The following is a 23,245-nucleotide window of genomic DNA, read 5'->3' as shown; positions in this document are numbered from 1 at the left end:
GTTTCCATACCGGGTTGCAATGCAGCCAGTTAACGTGCTCTCCATTACACGTCTATAGAAGTTTGTCAAAAGTTTTAGATGTCATGCCAAATCTTTGCAAATTCCTAAGGAAGTAGAAGTGCTGTCATACTTTCATTGTAACTGCAGTCGTGTGCTGGGCACAGGGAAGGTCCTTCTGAACTTTAAAGTTGTTGATCTTCTGAGAAGGATTGGCTCATAGAGCTTTGGTTTCCTCCTCCTGAAGTCAATAATCAGTCTTGCTGACACTGAGGTGGTTGTTACAGCACCATTCAGCCAGAATTTTAATCTCCCTCCTATATGTTAATTCATCACCACCTTTGATTCGGCCTATAACAGTAGTGTCATCAGCAAACCTGAATATGACACTTGAGCTGTGTTTAGCCATACAGTCATAAGTGTAAAACAAATAGAGCAGGGGGCTAAGCACAGTTATGGTGCACCTGTGCTGATTGAGATCATGGAGAAGATGTTATTGCTAATCCAAACTGACTGAGGTTTAAATGTGAGGAAATTGAGGATCTACTTGCAGAAGGAGGATTGAGGCCAACGTCTTAAAGCTTATTGATTAGTTTTTAGGGGGTGATTGCATTGAATGCTGAGCAGTAATTGATAAAAAAAAATCCTGATGTATGCATCTTTGCTGTTCAGATGTTCCATGGTTGAGTGAAGAGCCAATGAGATGGCATCTGCTGTGGATTTGTTGTTCTGGTAGGCAAACTGGAGTGGATCTAAGTCGCTTCTCAGGCAGGAGTTGATATGTTTCATCACTGGGTATACAGTTGCAAGAAAAATTTTGTGAATCCTTTACAATTACCTGGTTTTCTGCATTAATTACTTACAAAAATGTAGCGCGATCTTCATCTAAATCACAATAATTGACAAACAGAATCTGCCTAAGCTAATAACATGCAAACAATAGTTGTATCGTCTATACTGGGTATACCCACTTAAACAATCAGCCTTGGTTCAAAAAAAGAATGTGAACCTCTGAGGTAATGCCTTCAACAAAAGCTGTTTAGAGTCGGGTGTTCCAATCAAATCAATGAGATGAGAGTGAAAGTGTGGGTTGTAAAGCTGCCCTGCCCTATATTTTTTAAAAAAGACACACAAAGTCAGGTTACTGACAGAGTCTGCTCTCTCTAGAAAAATCTGTTTATGGACCATGCCTTGATCAAATTAACTTTAAGACTATCTTAGAATTGTAGCGATGCAGGAAACTAGAAAAGGCTACAATAACATTTCTAAATACCTGAGTGTTCATTAGCCACAGTAAGAGAAATTGTCTACAAATGGAGAAAATTCAGTACTATTGCTACTCTCCCCAGGAGTGAACATCCTGCAAAGATCACACCTAGACCTTAACTTGCAATGCTGAAGGAGGTGAAAAAGAAACCGAGGGTAACAGCAAAAGCCCTACAGTAATCTCTAGAACTAGCTAAAGTTTCAGTTCATGTGTCCACCATGAGGAAAATACTGAACAAAAATGGTGTTCTGCAGAAGAAACCACTGCTCTCCATGGAGGGGAGGGAGGGGATGCTGCAAATCTCAGGTTTGCAAAGGACCACCTGGACGTTCTACAACATTTCTGGAACAATGTTCTTGTGGACAGATGAGACAAAAGTTGAACTTTCTGACAGAAATGCACACTGTTATAATTGGAGAAAAAAAGCACTGCATACCAATACCAAAACTTCATCCCAACAGTGAGGTATAGTGGAAGGAGCGTCATGGTTTGGGGCTGCTTCGTTGCCTCAGGGCCTGGATAACTTGCATTTGTTGAGGGAACAATGAATTAAAAATTGTCTCAAGACATTTTACAGGAGAATGTCAGGGTAGTGGTGTGCCTCCTGAAGCCCAGTAGAAGTTGGATGATACAACAAGACGATCCGAAACACAAAGTAAATCAACAAGAGAATGGTTTAAAAAGAAGACAATTCGTGTTTTTGAATGGCCAGGTCAGAGTCCAGACCTTAACCCAATTGAGATGCTGTGGCATGACCTGGAAAGGGCTGTTTGTACAAGGTGTCCCAGAAATGTTGATGAACTGAAACAGTTTTGTATGGAGGAGTGGTATAAAAATTCCTCCTTGCCATTGCGCAAGTCTAATCAGCAGCTACAGGATACATTTGGTTGAGGGTTTTGCTGCTAAAGGAGGTTCTACCAGTTATTAAATACAAGGGTTCACATACTTTTTTTCTTGCCTGGTTGTGATTAAACAATCTGTTCAATAAAGACATGAAAAATACAATTGTGTGTTGTAGTTTAGGCAGATTGTATTTGTCTATTATTGTGACTTGGTTGACAATCAGACCACATTTTGAGTAATTAATGCAGAAAACCAGATAACTACAAAGGCTTCACAAACTTTTTTTTGTAACTAAATGCTACCAGATGATGGTCATTGAGACAAGTTACCACATTTTTCTTGGGCACCAGTATAATTGAAGCCTTGTTTGAAGCAGGTGTGTTTCTCAGACTGTTGAAATGAGAGGTTAAACACTCCAGCCAGTTGAACACCACTGATTTTTATTACTTGGCCAGGAACCCCATCTGGGTTGGATGCCTTTCATTCATTCACTTCCCTGAAGGTTGCTCACGTCTGCTTCAGAGACTGAAATCACAGGATCATTGGGGGCAGTGTGAGTTTGTGATGGTTCCTCCATGGTCAAAGCTAGCATACAAGACACTGAGCTCACCTGAAAGCAAAGCCCTGTTGTGGTTTATGTCACTTGATTTAACTTTATAAGAGGTGATCATATTCAAGCCCTGCTACAACTTCTAATCCTTACAATGGATTGGGTATATTTTACCCTGACAAATCTTGTAAACTTGAAAAACTGCAGATTCTGGAAATCTAGAGCAACATGCACAATTTTGCAGGATTATGTCAGGCACCATCTATGGAGAGGAGTAAACTGTCAGTGTTTGTGGCTGAGCCCCGAGAATCCTGATGAAGGATCTTAGCCGGAAATGTCAAACATTTATTCCTCTCTTTAAGTGCTGCCTGACTTGCTGAGTTCCTCCAGCAATTTGTGTGTGTTGAAAGAATACTTCTCTTTTTGGTGGTCATCTAGAACTGTATCACTTTATAAAAACACTTAATACAGTGCCATTATAGTTGTACTTTGTTTTGTGTTTCTTCACCAAAGTACTCAATAAGAGTCTGGTTGGATCAGATGACCTGGCTGAAACACGTGGATGCACAAGAAAATCTGCAGATGCTGGAAATCCAAGCAACACCTACAAAATGCTGGAGGAACTCAGTAGGCCAGGCAGCATCTGGTTAGATTGAAAGTTAGAAAATGTAACCCCACTATTTGAGAAAAGAGGGAGATGAAAACAGGGAACCACAGACCAGATAGCATGACCATGGAATATGGTAGAATCTACTAACTCAGTACTTGGAAAATTGGGTGAAGTTAACATGGATTTAGTTTGGCATATGTGTTGCCATCTTCTGAGATTGTAACCAGATCTATAGGTAAAGCTTTGGGGTAGGAGGAGTTGGGAAATAATTGTCTATGACATATTTGTATTTTCAGGAGGTATTTGAAGTGCCACACAAGAAGTTATTGAATGGGTTTAGAGCACAAAGAACTGAGTAAAATGCTATCAAATTGAAAAGTCAATAAATGGGCCATTTTGGGTTAGGAGACTGTGACTAGTGGGATGCCACTGGAAGGGTGCTGGGGCTCCAACTGTTTCAATTTATGATTACAATTATTTGGATGAGGGGATTAAATCTAATGTATCCAAGTTTGTGGATGATAGCAGTGCATTGTGAAGAGACTTTAGGGAACTGTTGATGGGGGTATGTCAAATGGAATATAATGTAGTAAAACATTCCATTGAATAAACTGTGAATAAAACAGCTTAATGTCATGATTGATTTTTTTTTATTCCTGTAGCCCCACTCCCCATGGAAGCTATTGAAAAAATGGCTGCACTGTGCATGAAGGACCTCGATGAAGAAGACAGTGATGATAATATGGATGATGATGACCCGGACTTGATGGTAAATATATCTTCCTTAAAAACCTTTTGACATTTCACCCCTTTTGTGATGTCCAAGCTAGAGGATAACTGTTACATAAAAGGTAATTATTGAAGCATTCTCTGTGACCCAACACCTACAGCTATTCTCAGTATTATTTATTTACTCATTTCTCAGTATTATTCAATATTATTTCTCGCTATTATTTGCACTTTTGTATTTATTCTTTGTCCTTTGCACATTGGTTGCTTATTAGTCTTTGTGTAGTTTTCTTCATTGATTCTATTGTATTTCTTTGTTCTACTGTGAATGCCTACAAGAAAATTAATGTCAGGGTAGTATTTGGTGACCTATTTGTACTTAAGTAATTTTATTTTGATCTTTGTATGCCACCAATCTAAACTAACAGATAGATCTATGACTGAAGCTTCAAGAGTCAACAGAGTGTCTTGGAAATGTCATCTGGTACAAGAGGATTATTAAATGTTCAGTCTCAGTATTGAGCCCCATACTTCTAAAACATTAAATAAACTAGTTCAATGTGTCTGTTATTCTGATTGCATTCCAGTGGGTTTGTTGCAAATTAACTTGAAGAATACAATGAAGACCCAATGTATCCTGTTAATGTGCTCAAACAGGGCACGTCTGATGTCTCATTTATCTGTAGTGCAGCCATTGTGCAAGGTATCACTGGTCACACCACTATGTTTTCCCTTCGAGATTTGAGCTTTTCTATCCTCTGCCATTTAGGCTAATAGCAGCAATACCTTCGTGAAGTAAAGCAAGATTTTTGATTAATAATTTTTATTAGTTTTGCTGTTTGTTAAACTATTCATTGCCATTACTGCCAAGCTTCCTTGTACTGTGATGTTTGCCACGTGTTACCAACAGGTTTGCAATGAAAAGCTAGGTTTTTTTTTTGTAGAATTAAAATAACAATAGCATAGGGGTGGCACAGTAGAATAGTGGTTAGTGTAACACTTTTACAACACCAGCGATCGGATTCAATTCCCGGCCCTGCATATAAGGGCCCACCCAACCCCCCCCATGACTGCATGGGTTTCCCCTGGGTACTCTGGTTTCTTCCCATTTTCCAAAGACCTACGAGTCAGTAGGTGAATTGGTTACGTGGGTGTACTTGGGCAGTGTGGGTTTGTTGAGGTGGAAGGGCCTGTAACTGTGCTGTATCTCTAAGTAAAATTTAAAACTAAATACAGTTAAAGTGGCATAGTATAATGAGGATGTGTGTTGACAGTGTTTTAACCATCAAGTTATATCTTTGGTGTGCCTTGTTCTCCCTCTGTTATTCTATGTTATTGTATGCATTTTGTTTGCCATCGTGCTTTTGTTATTCTCTTTATTTTAATGTTCTATCTCTTCTGAGATGATCTGAAAATTACCATTGCAGAGAAGGCCAAGAGCTGGCAGTTTTATCGTATTGTGTCTAACCACTAACGAGGACCACTTCTGAGACTTGGGAATCTAGATTGCAACTTTAGTATTAAATTGTAACAGTGCTCCAGGTAGAAGAGTCATCCTTTAACTATTACAAAGAAAATAGTTTACCTAGTGATGGTACCTTGATGGTTGCTTGAAATTTTGTGGTGTACAAATTGGCTGCTGTGTTTTCTATACTACAACTGTGACCACCTTCAAAAAGTACTTCATTAGCTGCAAAGCCAATTTGAACATTCTGTGGGTATGAAGGGTCTTTTTCTTTCTTTGTGCTCTTGCAGGAATAGGGATTTGTTGATCTATTAATGCATATGACTGACCTATGCTTCAGAAATAAATCGTAAAAGCTCCTTGTCTATAATTACTTTGTGACCTTTCCTCTCAATGAAGAGCAAGTCATTTTCTTTTTCAAATGGCAGCAAAGCAACATGGTTTAATTTTCTGGAATAAATCTTTTATCTCATTACATTAGATGGGCAATAAAGCTACATTGAAACATCCAGTGTGATGCACCATTTGCATCAAAATAAATCGGTGAATATTGGAAGCAGCCTGCAAGTGTTGTCATGCTTCTGGTGCCAACGTAGCAAGCTTACAGCTCACTAACCCAAGCTCATATGTCTTTGGAATGTGAGCAGAAACTGCAGCAACCAGAGGAAATCCACATTGTCACCTGGAGAGCATACAAAATCCTTACAGACAACAGTGAGAATCGAACTCTGATCTTACAGCTGGAGCTGTAATAGTATTATGCTAACCGTGATGCTATGTTCCACCCCATTTTCTGTTAGAGATTTCAATTCTACTGGTAAATGCTAAGGAAAGCACTCTTATTGAGAGGCAAACATGCAAAGCAATTGTAGACAATGACCTTTCAAATTTATTTCTTGGGTGTAGGGCAGTCCTATGCGTTGCAAGATCAAATCAATAAATTTAAATCCTTCTGCCAGTTTGAAATCCTTTTTGTTTCTCCAATCTCTGACTATTCTCTGAAGTCATCAACTATCAATACTAAAAGAAATATGCCTCAGCTACTTTACAATTGTGATGCATTGAGCTGATCTTAAGTCATTAGTTTGTATTTAGCTTAATCTATGTAATTCTGGACTGTTAAAGTTGCTACTTTTCTAGGCAGAACTGAATGAGGTGCTTGAAGAAGAGAAACCAAACATGAATATCACTTCCCCTGAAGAAGCTAAGCCTACGACTGACAGAATTCCACAGGTAGTTTAAATCTTATTTGCATTCTTGTATTATCAATTAAAGAAATTTATTAAGATTGCATTTCTTGCAGTTGTGTTTTGAGGAATTTAAACTTTTAATTTCTAGTCTTTAAAGAATGGTGTATACAACAAAGAACAATACCAGTCCTCAAATTTTGCCGCTAGGTTATCACTTCCATGGAGGTGGATCTGTTTCTTGTTGCATGTCTGAGTTTTAAGAGGAGACTAACATCTTCCATAGTTTAGGATCTCCTATTTAACGGTTATGTACTTGAGTAGAAATTATTCGGGGAACAAGCAGAAGATGCTAAAGGTTAACATCAGTACAAGCAGCTTAAACAGAAAAGCTGAATAAACTTGCTTTTGCATGTCCAATTTAAGGAGCTGTAGAAAATACAATGAATTTAAGAAATTAGGTGCTCTCTTGAATATTATGTGGGGAGAAAATAGGCAATTCTCTTTGGAGCTTCTGGTTTACTCCAGCTCCCTTTCCGCTGAAATCTCCAGGATGCTTTGTGAAAACAGTGGTGTTGCTTATCAGTGGTGCTCCAGCAAACAGAACATTGAACGGTACAGCATTGTACAGCCCTTTGGCCCACAAAGCTTTCCATCGTACTATCATCCATGTATGTCTATCTAGAGTCTAGTAATGACCCTAAAAGTATCTGCTTCTGCCACCACCACAGTAGCACATTGTATACAACTAGCACTCTGTTTTAAAGAAAAACAACTCTGATATCCTCCTCTATACTTTCCTTCAGTCATCTTAAAATTATTAGCCATTTCTGCCCTAGGAAAAAGGCTCTGATTGTCCGTGGAGATCAGTATGGACACATGGTGGATCTGTTTCTTGCTGCATAACTTAGTTTTAAGAGGAGACCTAATAACATAAATCGCTATGTGATAAGGACTTTTTCGTCTTGCTTTTTCCAGACAGCTTCGACTTTGGTAGTGGGTTTAGATTCTTTTTTTAATAATAAAATTATTACAGTTCAAATTACAATTTAATGTACATGTTCGATTATCATTATAGGGTACTGCGATTGCAAGTGTGATTTAAATATGTATTCAGTACTATTTTATCTTTTTTGATTCATAATATATATCCTCATGTACTTTGTATTCTTCTATGTGAAAATTAATAAAAATATTGAAAAAGAAGAGGAGACCAACATCTTCTCTGCCTCCTGTCTTGTATACCCTTTGTCAAGTCTCCTCCCATCAGCAGAAAATTCTTAGATTGCTTAGCTTACCCTAATAAGACATGCCCTGTAATCCGGGAGCATCCTGAGAAATCTCTGCATCATCTCTAAGGCTTCCCTTTATTGTCCTTTGGATGAAGACCATTCATTGTTTCAGAAGCAGCTCTCCACATTAGCATCATAGGGTCATACAGCGCAGAAACATGCACTTCAGATATCAACTAACTATCCATACTAATCTCATTTACCAGTCTACTGGATTGAAGGTTTGTAACCTGCAGTTCTGCAGTGACTCTCTTCTGAAAGGAATGTCTGAATTGAGGACCTTTTGTGTCATGTTTGATAGTAGAATGTAGTTTTGAAGATGTCTTCCAAGATTAATTTTCAGGAATCAGATTTATCCTTTTGGGACTAAAATTTATCTTCAGACCTGAAATTCAGCTGAGTCTCCTCCTGTTTCCAGCATCTGAATCTTTAACTTGTAAGTAGTCTGGACTGGATTCAAGTAAAACATGGAGTTTGGTTCTTAATAGGGCTTCAGTACATAGTATGATTTAGAAACGGTTGATAGATTGTCATATTAAATCAATATGAACAACTAAAAGCTCTCTTGTAAGTTCCATGGGTACAATCTCAAAATAAATAATTGGTCATTCAAAACTGAGATGGGAATAATTAATTTTGAAAGTTGTAAATCTTTGTAATTTTCTACCCCACAGAACTTCGGTTATTGTTCAAAGGGGTTTATAGTCAGATTGTACTCCTGTTCCTTTAGTTCCTTTTTATAAGTTTCTTTTGGTAGTTTTCTATCAATCGAAAGTTATCTAAATAGTTTATTCCTGGTTTGATACTGAGAATTGACCAAATGTTGATCATAATGTGAATTGTGTTTGGTAGTATTTTGCTCTAATATTAATTGTGCATGCTTGTTTTTAATTACAGTCCAGTACAACAGCTGCAGATGGGCTGGAAGGCACTTTGATGGAGAGGATTGAGATGTACAGATGTGCAATAGACAACGCTAAACAATCTGGGGAAAGTTCCAAATTACGAAGATATGAACGTGGCCTTAAGGTATTTTTTTTTAAAGTTGATGGTCTGAAATCTAGTTAGTACACTTATCCAATTGGAATTGATGAGCCTGATCTGTTTCTGTGGCATAATGTCTTTACTTTGAAAAGGCAGCTAGTGCTTTCACGGCATTGATGTTAGAACATCATGGGCAAATAAACTCTTCTCAGGCTTTCCCAATAAGAGTTTATTCATTCTAACATTCTGTCGTCTGATTATTGGGTTCAAACTATTGTTGCTGTGTTGAATGTTGGCCTAGATTATATATTTAAATTGTGGATTAGGGCTTGAACTGTAGCCTTTTGACTGTTGGGAACTGCTTGTGCTTGTTGGTTAAGGATACCCAAGTTGTGGATGATGGGCAAATCTGCAAATTAGCTTTTTCAGTTTCCTAACTAATTTACTTTTTTTTAAGACTCTACAATCAATGCTTACATCTGTGAAGAAAGGGAAGCAGATTAACGAAGAAGACATCCCACCTGCTGTGGCTTCTGGGAAAAGTAATAACACAACTGCTCTGCCCATCTCAGAGACCTCAACATCTTTGATGGAGGATCGGTCTCCAGTGACAGACCTTCCTGTATCTAGAGAGCCCCCCAAGCCTGCAGCAAAATCGGCAGCACCTCCATTGTTACCCAAGCCAAAGATAGCTGTACCCGAGGTTACTCCTCCATCAGTCAAGAGGCCAAGCACACAGGCACTGCTGGAACCTGCAAAACTCGGAACAGCCACCCCTGTGCCTAATAACGAAGGTAGGGTCATACTTGCATGCGTTGTACAGTTTCTATTTAGTGATTTAAGTAGCTGTTGCCCCTCAGTGGGTAGCTTTACATGGCTGAGTCAGAAGGTGGGAGCTCAAGTGCCACTCCAGAAACTTGATCACAAAGTGTAAGCTGTTACTCTTCATTGCCGTCCTGAGGGTCTGTGATATTGCCATTTGGATAAGAAGTTAAACCTGTCACGTAGCATAACAACAGATACCATAAGACTTACAGCATAGTAGAAGTCCTTTGGACCTTGATGTTTCAACATTTTTAACGTAGTCTAAGTTCAATCTAACCTTTCCCTCCTACATAGCCATCCATTTCTCTTATCAACCATGTGCCTATTTAAGAATTTCTTAAATGCCCCTAATGTCTCTGCCTCCGTCACTAGCCCTAGCAGGGCATTCTACACATCTATCATTCTGTTTATTTTTAAAAAATGCCTCTGATACTCGCTTTTATACTTTGCTCCAGTCACATTAAAATTATGCCCCTTGTAATTAGTCATTCCACCCTGGAAAAAAGCCTCTGGCCATCCACTCCATCTATGTCTTTTATCATCTTGTGCAGCTCTATCAAGTCACCTCTCATCTCCTTTGCTCCAAAGAGAAAAGCCCTAGCTCACTCAACCTTTCCTCATAAGACATACTTTCTTATGCAGGTAGCATCCTGGTAAATCTGCTCTGCACCCTCTAAAGTTTCCACTTTCTTCCTATAATGATAGAATCACAACTGAACACAATATTCCAAGTGTGGTCTAACTAGGGTTTTGTAAAGCTGCAACATTACCTCAAGGCTCTTGAACTCAATCCCATGACTAATGAAGGCCAGCACACTGTAGCCCTTCTTAACCATCCTATTACCTTAAATGGCAACTTTGTGGCTTTTCTGCAAGCTTGTTGGGTACAGTGATAGTTTAAGCATTGCAACAATTATATAGTATATCAAAAGTACTTAATTATTTGTCATAAGTTGTATTAAAATATGTCTTTTAATCAATACAAAATGCGAAACAATGTAATTAGTATCAATACTGAGATAATCTGATATTGTGTTTCTACTATATTTTTTGACTTTATTGCAATCTTCACCTATGTTATTCTTCTGCTACCTTGTGGTTAGGAGACTACAAACAATTCTGATGATTCTAGTTACACACTCAAAATGCTGGTGGAACGCAGCAGGCCAGGCAGCATCTATCGGAAAAAGTACATTCAGTGTTTCGGGCCGAGACCCTTTGTCAGGACTAACAGAAAGAAAAGATAGTAAGATACCTACTATCTCTTCTTTCAGTTAGTCCTGACGAAGGGTCTTGGCCCGAAACGTCGATTGTACTTCTTCTGATTTTGCCTGGCCTGCTGCGTTCCACCAGCATTTTGAGTGTGTTGCTTGAATTTCCAGTATCTGCAGATTTCCTCGTGTGATGATTCTAGTCATCTGATTAAGATTTTCCCATTTGTCAACCACAATATAAACTTATAGGGTTGTCAAGGTAGTTAAGACCAAATTATTACAGATCTAGGTATCAGCAAATTTATCCTAATGTTCTCTAACAGTCCTTGTATTTTTCCAGAGTACAAAAGTATCAGGAATTAGTTAAATTTGTATGGCTGTACGAATGTGTGTATTAAAATTATGGACATTATATATCCATCAATCATGTCCCACTTGACTATATGGTTCACTTTTCAACGTTATTTCTATGGATGGAAACTGAGGTTGTAGATATCAGATAAATATGAGGAGTTTTAAGACAAGTGCCGATTGAAGCTGTTTAAATTTTAATCTAACTTCATACCATCAAAATGCATTAATAAGAATCTAGAAAATATAATTGTCTGCATGAGAGGATTTTTTTCTAACCTAAATAAAATCAGAAGGTAATAGGAAAATAAAATATGCTTTTAAAATTTTAGGTGAAATTTTATGCTTTTTTTCTGATGGGCAAGTCTTTTTCACATTGGTTGTGTCATATCTCATTGATACAATTATATTTCTTTGTTCTACTGTGAATGCCTGCAAATTGAATCTTGGGAAGTATATGGTGATATCTCTAGTTTGAACTTTGAAGCTACTTGTATGAGCAGTGGAGGGTTGTAAACACTTCACTGAAAGTAAAAGGGAACTCTTATGTACTTTAACAATTGACTTTGAATTTCCTCCTTTTACTGACCATGTTTCAATTTTACTTTACGCTGTTTTGGTGTAAGTGTTTGTATTGTGAAATGTAACTGAATTTTGTGTGTGTTCCCATGTAATGTGAATGGACAGCAAAGTAGATTTGGCCAGGTTGTTGCTGGCTGAGGCAAAAACTCTAGTCTCTTGCCTGCAGAGTATTAAAGAGACGTTTGAGTTTGAGCTGAATTCTTTGACATGTGAATGAACAATATTCTCGTTCTTTCTGATTGTCCAATTCTCACACACTTACAGAGCTGATGCTCTCCACCTTGTAGTTTGGTGCTACAGTTACAGGCCATTTCTCTTGGAATGAGTGAGGTATCATTGTAAGGAGCAATGGGCATGGTTTCTCAATTGCATTGAAAACCTGTAATTTCATGGTTTTTTTCAATTTTGTTCAGTACCAGTAAATTCCAGCATGAAAGAGAGTGCAGTGAGCCGGCAAAGAGAATACAAACTAGCCGCACTGCATGCCAAACGTAATGGGAACACTGAGCTTGCAACAAAATACTACCAAATAAGCAAGGTGAGGTTAATATTGACTTTGTTTTAAATAATAGCAATTTGAGCAGGATGTGAGTTCTCCAAATGGGTCCATTAGAATGGACATTGTACTGTATATTCACCACTATGGCCGCTTGACTATATTCACTTATTAATGATGAGATTCACACTAAAAATTATGAATAGTGTTCTCCGGCAATGAAGGAACCGATGATGTATTAGGTGCAATAGCCTGTTCTTAAAAAAAATTAAATGTGATCCCACCTTGGTATATGTTGAAGCAAACTGGGAATCTGTAAGACAATATGGTGTTAGCCTGAAGTGAACACTGAACAAGGTTTAAAAATGATTTTTGTTACATAGCCTACACTAGACTGACGTCTGCTTGCTATTAGCATGGATCTAACCTGAAATGTATTTGGACTGTTTCTGTTGTTTCTATAACTGGACCAGAATGCCAAACTATGTGCAACTAACTTGTGTAGTTAACTAACTAGTATACAGCCTTGTTCAGAGTGTCTGTTAGAGAACTTGTGAAATGATTGGGATAGTAATGGGATGATTTGATCAGTATCTGAGACAGCTGGTTCTGAACCTGAAATAAAAAGTGTCCACCTTCATCCCTCCAGTTAACATTCCTAATCTTGATACCACTGAAATTGTTACAGAAGTTGGACTTTAAACGAAAGGTTGTTAAGAAGTGAGGGTGTTGGGGTGTTGTTAAGAATGGGTGGATCAAGATGGTAGGTACAACCCAGCCATGATGCCATTGAGCCATTGAAAGTAGAAATAGACTTGAGGAAAATGAGTGACTCCCCTGTGGCCAACAGTTTTAATTCCACTTTTCATTTCCATTCCAACATGTCAGTCCATGACCTCCTTTACTGTCACGATTAGGCCACCCTCTGGTTGGAAGAGCAACATCTCATTTTTGTCTTGTTAGCCTCCAACCTGATGGCATGAACATTGATTTCGCTCACTTCTGGTAATTTCTCTCCCCACCTCCACCCCTCTTTATCCATTCTCCATTCTAGCTTTACTCTTGAATCCTTCTTCAGCCCTTTACCTATTCCACTGATCACTTCTCATTTCATCACGCTTTCTCCTCTTCCCCCTCACCACCTTATTTTAGATTCTTCCTCATGCCTTTTCAGTCTCAGCCTGAAACGTCAACTGTTTAATCCCCTTGGATGCTGCCTGACCGGCTGAGTTCCCCTAGCATTTTGCATGTGTGTTACTCTAGATTTTCAGCATCTGCAGAATCCCTTGTGTTTGATTTCCTCTGCTTTCTGTTTTTTCTGGAGTATCTGGATGGAAACAATGGTGTGATTACTCCAGCTAGGCCACTGACTTCCATACTTATTAGAAGCTATGGTGAAAATGTAAATTAACCTCACATGTTTAACAACATTTTGTTCTTTCTGTTCAAATTAGAAATTTGATCCCTTTCTTGAGGCACTGGATAGAGGAGAGACTGTGGATTTCACTAAGCTGCCACCCCCTTTTGGTATGTATTTGTATATCAGTATTACATTGTTACTTCAGTGTATTTTCAAGCTTCTGCCAGCTGCCAGTTGATCCAACACCTCCACCTGTTACCACACCCCACCACCACTACATCCATGACAGCCACTTCTGTCCACAGCCCCTCAGCTCCCTTCATCTCACTCAACCCCATGCACTGCCACTTTCCACTAAACACTCCACAACTCTTACCTACACTGACAGTCACTGTCCAGTTGCGTTTTCATAAACCCTGCTGCTACTAGAAGAGTTCCTCTTACCAAGTGCCACTTTATCATTTTATGACAGTCACCTTATGTACAGATACTGCTGCACCTAGTGTTATTTTATGTACATGTAATTAGTCTATGTATTTCGGCTAATCTTGTGTACAGTCTCTATAAAAAGTATTCATCCCCTGCCCCAGAAGCTTTCATGTTTTGTTTTACAACATTGAATCACATTGAATTTGATTTGACTTTTTTGACACTAATCAACAGAAGAAGATTATTTCGTGTCAAAATGAAAACATATGTACAAAGATCTAAATTAATTACAAATAAAATACAAAATAATTGATTGCACAAGTATTCACCCCCCTTTAATATGACACACCCAATCATCACTGGTGTAGCCAATTGGTTTTAGAAGTCACATAATTAGTTAAACAGAGATCTGTTTTTGGAGACCTGTGAGTAGTCAAGGTGTTTCAATTGACTTTAGTCAATACACCTGTATCTGGAAGGTCCAACTGCTGGTGAGTCAGTATCCTGGCAAAAACTACACCATGAAGACAGAAGAACACTCCAAGCAACTCCATGGAAAAGTTATTGAAAATCACAAGTCAGAAAATGGTTACAAGAAAATTTCCAAGTCACTGAATATCCCTTGGAGTACAGTTAAGTAAATTGTCAAGAAATAGAATAGGGCACAGCTGTAAATCTGCCTAGAACAGGCTGTCCTCAAAAACTGAGTGGCCGTGCAAGAAGGGGACTAGTGAGGGAGGCCACCAAGAGACCTGTGGCTGAGATGGGAAAGACTGAGCAAACAACAACTATTGACTGGGTGCTTGAAAAGTCTAGCTGCAATTTCTTGCAAGTTGGTTTCAACAGTGGCTTTCTCTTGGCCTCTCTTCCATAAAGCTTAGAGTTTGCAAGAATGCATGTGGAAGCCTCTGAAGTTGGATGGAAGAAGGTTCTGTGGTCTGATGAACTCAAAATTGACCTTTTTGACCATCAGACTAAATGCTATGTTTGGCATAAACCAAACACCACACATCATCAAAAGCACACTACCGTGAAGCATGGTGGTAGCTGCATCATGCTGTGGAAATGCTTCACTACAGCAGGCCCTGAAAGTCTTGTGAAGATGGAGGGTAAAATGACTGCAGCAAAATACAGGGAAATCCTAGAGGAAAACCTGATGCAGTCTGCAGAAGTGTGACATTGGAGAACAATTGTCTTCCAGCAAAACAATGACCTCAAGCATAATGCCAAAACTACACAGGAATGGCTTAAAAACAACAAAATTAATGTCCTGGAATGGCCAAGTCAGAGTCCAGACCTCAATCCAATTGAGAATTTGTGGATGGACTTGAAAAGGGCTGTTCACTCACGATCCCCATGCAACCTGACAGAGCTTGAACAGTTTTAACAATATAACAATTACAGCACGGAAACAGGCCATCTCAGCCCTTCTAGTCCATGCCCTTCTAGTCTGATCTAGTCCCGCTGACCTGCACTCAGCCCATAACCCTCCATTCCTTTCCTGTCCATATACCTATCCAATTTTTTTTAAATGACAATATCGAACCTGCCTCTACCACTTCTACTGGAAGCTTGTTCCACACAGCTATCACTCTCTGAGTAAAGTTCCCCCTCGTGTTATCCCTAAACCTTTGCCCCCTAAATCTCAACTCATGTCCTCGTTTGAATCTCTCCTATCCTACCTTCCTGTCTTTTGTAAAGAAAAATGGGGGAAAGATTTCAGTGTCCAGGTGTGCAATGCTGATGGAGACCTATCCACACAGATTCAAGGCTGTAATTGCTGCCAAAGGTGCATCTGCTAAATACTGACTTGCGCAATCATTTATTTTGTGTTTTATATTTGTAATTAATTTAGATCACTTTGTAGAAATCTGTTTTCACTCTGATATGAAAGTCTTTTTCTGTTGATCAGTGTCAAAAAAGGCCAAATTAAATCCACTGTATTTCAGTGTTGTAAAATAATACACACACACACACACACACACACACAAACACACACACACACACACACACACACACACACACACACACACACACACACACACACACACACACACACACACACACACACACACACACACACACATATATATCTCCTCACTCAGAATTAGTTGTACATTGTGTTTTATAGAATTGACTTTATTTCTTACATCCTTCACATACATAAGTAAAAATCTTTGTTACATCTGTCTCAATGTGCAATCATAGTAATTTATAATTTTATACTAAATAGAACAGTCAGTGTAACATAGAGTACAGTCAGATCAGTCTGATGGCATGTTGGTCCTGGCTTTTATGTTGTGGTACCATTTCCTGGATGGTAGCAACTGGAATAGATTGTGGTTGGGGTGGCTTAGATCTCCCCAAAGATCCTTTTTACATACCTGTCTTTGTAAATGTCCTGAACCATGGGAAGTTCACAACTACAGACGTGCTGGGTTGTCTGCAGCACTCTGCAGAGTCCTGCAATTAAGGGAGGTACAGTTCCCGTTACCAGGCAGTGATGCAGCCAGTCAGGATGCTCTCAATTGTGCCCCTGTAGAAATTTCTTAGGATTTGGGAGCCCATACCTAACTTCCCCAACCGTCTGAGATGCAAGAGTCCCTGATGTGCCTTTTTCACCACACAGCTGGTATGTACAGACCACATGGGGTCCTCGGCGATGTGGATGCTGAAGAACTTAAATCTGTTCACCCTCTCAACCGCAGGTCCATTGACATCAATAGGGGTTAGCCTGTTTCCATTCCTCCTGTAATCCACAACCAGTTCCTTTGTTTTTTGCAACATTAAGGGAGAGGTTGTTTACTTGACACCACTGTGTCAGAGAGATCAATTCTTCCCTGCAAGCCACCAGACCAATCAATGTAGTGTCGTCGGCAAATTTAATTAGCAGATTAGAGCTGTGGGTGGCGACACATTCACAGGTATACAGGGAGTAAAGGAGGGGACTTAGTACACAGCCAGGATCTAGTTGCACAAGGCAGAGTCAAGGCTGAGGTCTCTGAGCGTCTTGTCGAGCCTGGATGCGATTTTGATGTTGAATGCTGAACTGTCGTCCAAGAACAGCATTCTCACATAAGCATCCTTACACATCCTCCAAGGACGGTATGCAGAGCAGTGGCTATTGCGTTGTCTGTCGATCGGTTGTGCCGGTAGACAAATTGTAAGGGGTCCGGTGTGTGTGGTAGCAAGCTGCAGATGTAATCCTTGACCAGGCCTTCAAAGCATTTGCTTATTATTGAGGTGATTGCAACAGGACTCCAGTAGTTGAGGCATGTTAGCTTGGTCTTTTTTGTTACAGGGACAATGGTGGATGTTTTGAAGCAGGAGGGCACTCTACACTGGGAGAGGAACAGATTTAAAATGTCAGTAAACTCACCTGCCAGTTGTGCTGTGTACATCCCGAGTACTTGCCCTGGTATGCCGTCGGTCCCGTAGCTTTGCGACTGTCCACTCATTGGAAACATTTGCGTACGTCAGCCTTGGATGACCAGGTTGTGGGGTGTAGCGGTGGCTTTCCTCGGAGGCTAAGAGTTAGTGACATTGAACTGAGCATAAGTGATTGAGCTCATCTGGGAGAGAGGCCACGATGTTGGCGGCATCACAGCGTTTGGCTTTGAAGTCTGCGATGGGATGCAGCCCTCGCCACAAGTCACATGTGCTATTCGTTGTGAATCTTGACTCAATCTTACCCCTGTATTGTTGTTTTGCAGCCTTGATAGCTTTGCGCAGATCATAGCTGCTTTGCTTGATCTCTAGCTGATTGCCAGTGATGTAAGCTCTACGTTGTGCAGTAAGTGCTGTTCACACGGAACTATTGATCCAGGGTTTCTGGTTTGGGAAGAGCCTGACCGACTTCTGGGGGACAACATCGTTGATGCACTCCCGGATGAAGCACATGACTCAATCAGTGAACTCAGAGACCTCATCATGGAAGACATTCCAGTCGAGTCATCGAAGCAGTGGACAGTTTTAACTATGGCCGCCTCTTGTTTCAGCTTCTGCCTGTACGTCGACAAAAGCAGGATCAAAGAGTGATCTGATTTTCCAAAAGCTGGGCGAAGGAGAGCTTTGTAAGCTTTGCAGGAGGGAGTGTAATAGTGGTCAAGTATTGTTTTTATATTTAGTGTTTTTGTTTTTTATTTTGTTCTTCATGCTTATTGTTTTTCTATGCTGCATTGTATCTAAAGTAACAATCATTTTGTTCTCCTTTGGACTTGTGTACTGAAGGATGACAGTAAATGATCTTGAATCTTAAATATTTTGACTTCTGCAGACAGTGGTTCTTGTAAAGTATAATGGGAGCTCGTTCAATCTGAGTGCTTCTGTGTCTTGTTGACTTTAAGAAGTCATTCATAAATATAGATTTAGTTTAGCTACTATCTTTTTATTCAGGTGTAATTTTTCTTCCTAGATGCTATTCCAAAGGCCCAGCAATCAGTCCCAGCTCCCTCAGCTCCAGCAGCCTCTCCTGCTCAGTCAGTGACTCCTTCAGGTGAGTCTTGAATGCATTTGGTGGATTCTTCCATTAAAACAGAATAATCTTGGTGTTTTCCTTTTTTTCCTTCTGTTGTTATGAAGAATTGATTTCTTTTTATGGAATATGTTTCTTGGTGTTTTGAGAATGCTGTAATAAAGCGTGAAAAAAATTGGGGCTTTAGCTATTGGTAAGATGTGCTATAGATATTGTCAACTCAGCAACATTTTGCCATTTACATTCTTGACCCGGAGGCGTGGTTTGCTGAGGATGCAATGATAGCTTGGGAAGTAAGTTGCAAAGAGGTCATGAGGAGGCTGAACTAAAAGGCAGAGGGCTTAAATAAGTAGGGTAAATACCATTTCCTGGCAACAATTGCAGGAGATCGACCTGAGATCTAACTCAGCATAGAGTGATCACCCACCCTCTGACAGCATTTGGAAATATTGCTATAGGCTTGTACTCTATTTTCCACCCCTCCTTCCAATTCATCAATTGTATCTATTATATTCAGAATGTTTGCATTACTGATTCTGAAGCAGTAGGCATCATCACACTGCTGTGCATGCAATCTTATTCTCCAATACTGCATTGGAACGGAGCAGTGAAAGTACAATTGGCAGGTATTTAAAAAGTTTAGTACCATGCTAGAACACATGTCAAGAATCCTCCTTGAGTGGAGCTTTTAAGTTCTGCCCTTGTTCCTGCAGAGGTTAACAATTTTCCCTTAATTGAAGCTTTAATTTTCTTATCTGCAGCAATTCCTCCTCCCCCTAAAGATATCATGGAAGCCCTTCAACAAAGAATGGACAAGTACAAGTCGGCTGCTGCACAGGCTAAGGGTGCAGGCAATGACCGGAAAGCAAGAATGCATGAACGCATAGTTAAAGTAAGCAATCTTCCAGAATTTCACACTGTGGCCAACCTTTTGAATTAAGCTGTTATTTCTATTCCATTGTTCCTGAATAATAAAATATTTAAGTTGCTGTCTTTGTTCAGATCAGCTCTCCTTGGAGTAGTGTGTTATTTTAATATATACTCTGTAGATACTTCAGGTATCTTCTGTGCCTAATAAAGTGGCCACTGAGTGTCTGTCTGTGTTCTTCTGCTGTTGTAGCCCATGCACTTCAATATTTGTGATGTTCTTTCAGAAATCTCACATGTTTATTTGAGTCACTGTCACCTTCCTGTCAGTTTGAACCAGTCTGACCATTCTCTGGCTTCTCCCATTAACAGAACCGCAGATTACTAGATTTTTTTTTTTGCTTTTTGTACCATTTTCTGTAGACTCCAGAGTCTGTTGTGTGTGAAAATCCCAGGAGATCAGTAGTTTCTGAGATACTCAAATCACCCCGTCTGGCACAATAATTCAACCTCAGAGTCACTTATATTACATTTCTTCCCCATTTTGATGTTTGGTCTGAACAACAACTGACCTTTGACCATGCTTTTATGCATTGACTTGCTGCCACATGATTGGATGATTAGACATTTACATTAATGAGCAGGTTTACAGGTGTACCTAATAAGACCATACAACATAGGAGTAGAATTAGGTCATTCAGCCCATCAAACCCACTCTGCCATTGCATCATGGCTGATTTATTATCCCACTCAGCCCCATTCTCCTGCCTTCTCCTTGTAACAGAACGCCCTAACTAATCAAGAACCTATCAACCTTTGCTTTAAATATACCAATGATTTGGCCTCCACAGCTGTCTATGACAATGGATTTCACAGATTCATTACCCTCTGGCTAAAGAAATTCCTTCTCATCTCCATTCTAAATGGACATCCATGTATTTTGAGGCTGTTCCCTCTAGTCCTAGACTCTCCCACTATAGGAAACAACCTTTCCACATACACTCTAACTAGGCCTTTCAATATTTGATAGGTTTCAATGAGATCAACATTGCATTTGGCTTCCTTACCACTGACTCAACGTGCAAGTTAAGGAATCCTGCATGAGTACTCCCAGACCCTTTACACCTCTGATTTCTGAATTTTCTCCCCATTTAGAAAATAATCGATACCTTTTACTCCTTCTACCGAAGTGCATGATTATACACTTCCCTCCACTATTATCTAACTGCCCCAGAGTGTAATTGTTGATTGTAAATAGAAATTAAAAATCAGGGGGTGTGTGAATTGGTGTTCATACTCACTTGCAGGTGTATATGAGGTGAAGATCTCTCCCAGCTCTATTTCTCATTGATCATCTTGTGTGAGATCACCTTTCTACTTTGCTGTTATATCTCTTCCATTACTCAAATTTGACTGTTATGGAGCAGCAAAAGCTGAATTCAACAATTCCCTGCATTCTTGACCAGCGTTTTACAATCTTTTTCCAGCAATACCAGGATGCCATTCGAGCACACAAAGCTGGAAGGAGTGTTAACCTCAGTGAACTTCCTGTGCCACCAGGTAAAGAATATTTTTAAATTAATTTTAGTCATCTGTTGTTAGACCGGTTAACCTGTGATCAGTAGTGTGCAGAGGGCTAAAGTCAAACACAAAATGTTGGAAACTCTTGACGGGTCAGAAAGCAGGTCTGGCGCAAAAAAATCAGCTCAACACATCAGACTGGTGATTTTTTTTTTCTTTCTTTGGAAGATGAATCCCCCTTGATTTGGGCAGATCTTGCTGCACAAGCATTGAGATCCTTAATCTGTGCAAATGAAGGGCCACAAACTTGGATTAGTTTTATTTGACACATCTGCATTGAAATGCACAGTAACCTGCATAAGTTGCATCAAATTAAGTCAGCAAGAGTTGTGCTGGGCAGCCCACAAGTGTCACCACATTACCAGCTTCAAGATAGCATGCACATAAATCACTTACCCTATCCGTATGTCTTTGGAATCTGAGAGGAAGCCGAAGCACACAAAGGTCTCAGGGAGAATGTACAAACTCCCAACAGCCAGTCGTGGAAATTGAACCCTGATTGAAGGCGCTATAATAATGGCTGTGCTAGCTGCCACGCTATCACATTGCCCCTGAAAGGTTAGCTGTTATTTCCCTCCATGGATGCTGCCTGATGCATTGAGTTCCTCCTGCGTCTTTTGAGTTGCTGCACATCTTTAGGACGTGACAGAAAACCAGAGCAGTCATGGGAGAACATGCAAACTGCGTGCGATCACTGGAGATCAGAATCAAGCCTGGGTCACTGGAATTGTTAGGCAGCAGCTCTTCCAACTGAGCTCCTGTGTCAGCCAGTTTGTGCTGCGCAGGTTGTAATTCTGTTGGCCTAATGTTTTTCATTTCTAGTGTTTCATTCCTGAAACAGTGACTTCACAAATTTCTGCATAAAAGTTGGTTTAAGTGACCGGTCATTACTACCTGTGTTTCTTCACAACTACCCACATCCCTCTTTGAACCAAACAGACATCAGAGGTGACACAGTATCTGTTATCTGTTACAGTGACAATGACCTACTTCAATGCCCGTCACTGTCTGTAAGGAGTTTGTAGTTTCTCCTAGTGAATGCATGGGTTTCCTTCAGGTACGCCAGTTTCTTCCCACTTTCCAAAGACGTACAGATAGTAGGTTAATTGGTCATGTGGATGTAGTTAGGCACTCCCCAGAAGGGCCTGTTACCGTGCTGTATCTCTAAATAAATGGCAACTGGACAGGTGATTAAAAGATGTATTTTTTATCCTTGGCATGTATCTCCAGGTTTCCCACCTCTTCGGGGATCAGAAAATAATGCTCAGAATCAGAGCATTGTGGGAGTGCTGGAGAGTGCAATGAAGCTAGCTAATCAGGAGGTGGATGAAGATGGTGACCACGAGGAGGGTGAGGTAGGTTTTTATGGGTAGCTTTAAATAAATAAATTTCCATCCTGTCCCTAACAAAATATCTTCATGTACGGTACTATCTTCTAATACAGTTTGTAAATGTGTTGTCAGTTAACATAGAAACGAGCTAATATAAAGCATAGTTCTGTGATTCAGTATAGTATGAACAGTAAAACTGAATCTGCCATTCACTTGCTTTGAGATCCTAATGATTCAGAATGCAGCTCATCAATATGTATGCCAAGGTCACTTAATTGGACACTGATTCTAAAATAGATTAGCTTTCTTAGTCACATGTACATCAGTGTTGTTTGCTTCAATAACCAACAGTGTAAGGATGTGATGGGGAAAGCTTGCAAAAATTCCCATGCTTCTGCTGCCAACTTAATTTGCCCGCGACTTACTAACCCTAACCCGTACACCTTTAGCATGTGTGCGGAAATTGGGGGCATCCGGAGGGCACCTACATGGTCACGGAAAACGTACAAGTTCCTTTACCGTCAGTGGTGGAATTGAACCTGGGTCGCTGGTGCTTTAAAGTATTGTGCTTGTGCTACGATGCTGCCCTAAATCTAGCTATTAGTAGTAGCTGATCTTTTCGGAGATGGGTAACTGAAAGGAAATGAATAAGAATGGAGAGGAAAATTGCTGAAATGTACTCAACAGGTCAAAGAGCACCATGGATTGATGACCTTGCATTGGAACTGATCAATTCTGGAGGAAAAATAAAAATGGAAAGATTGGTTATCTGAAATTGTTGAATTCAGTATTGAGGGCATCAGCATGCCCA

At 39.8% G+C, this 23,245-nt stretch overlaps 1 protein-coding gene across 5 annotated transcripts in view; it reads left to right on the top strand.

The window, feature by feature from the left end:
• The window catches only part of cc2d1a (coiled-coil and C2 domain containing 1A), a 111,430-nt gene that overhangs the window by 18,409 nt on the left and 69,776 nt on the right, over positions 1-23,245 (top strand). For 4 of the 5 annotated variants that reach the window (XM_059991982.1, XM_059991981.1, XM_059991983.1 and 1 more), the window contains exons 3-12: positions 3,930-4,036; positions 6,602-6,694; positions 8,838-8,969; positions 9,382-9,718; positions 12,310-12,434; positions 13,847-13,919; positions 18,596-18,676; positions 19,417-19,547; positions 21,010-21,082; positions 22,334-22,458. In XM_059991982.1, coding sequence (XP_059847965.1) covers positions 3,930-4,036; positions 6,602-6,694; positions 8,838-8,969; positions 9,382-9,718; positions 12,310-12,434; positions 13,847-13,919; positions 18,596-18,676; positions 19,417-19,547; positions 21,010-21,082; positions 22,334-22,458 — 1,277 coding nt within the window. Of the gene's footprint in view, positions 1-3,929; positions 4,037-6,601; positions 6,695-8,837; positions 8,970-9,381; positions 9,719-12,309; positions 12,435-13,846; positions 13,920-18,595; positions 18,677-19,416; positions 19,548-21,009; positions 21,083-22,333; positions 22,459-23,245 lie in introns of those variants that run through there. The other variant, XM_059991985.1, reaches the window with a different exon arrangement.

The sequence above is a fragment of the Hypanus sabinus genome, chromosome 16 (genome assembly GCF_030144855.1).
Source record: "Hypanus sabinus isolate sHypSab1 chromosome 16, sHypSab1.hap1, whole genome shotgun sequence".
Lineage (NCBI taxonomy): Eukaryota > Metazoa > Chordata > Chondrichthyes > Myliobatiformes > Dasyatidae > Hypanus > Hypanus sabinus.
Note: the sequence above shows the minus strand (reverse complement) of the source record. Positions and strands in the feature narration are given on the sequence as shown.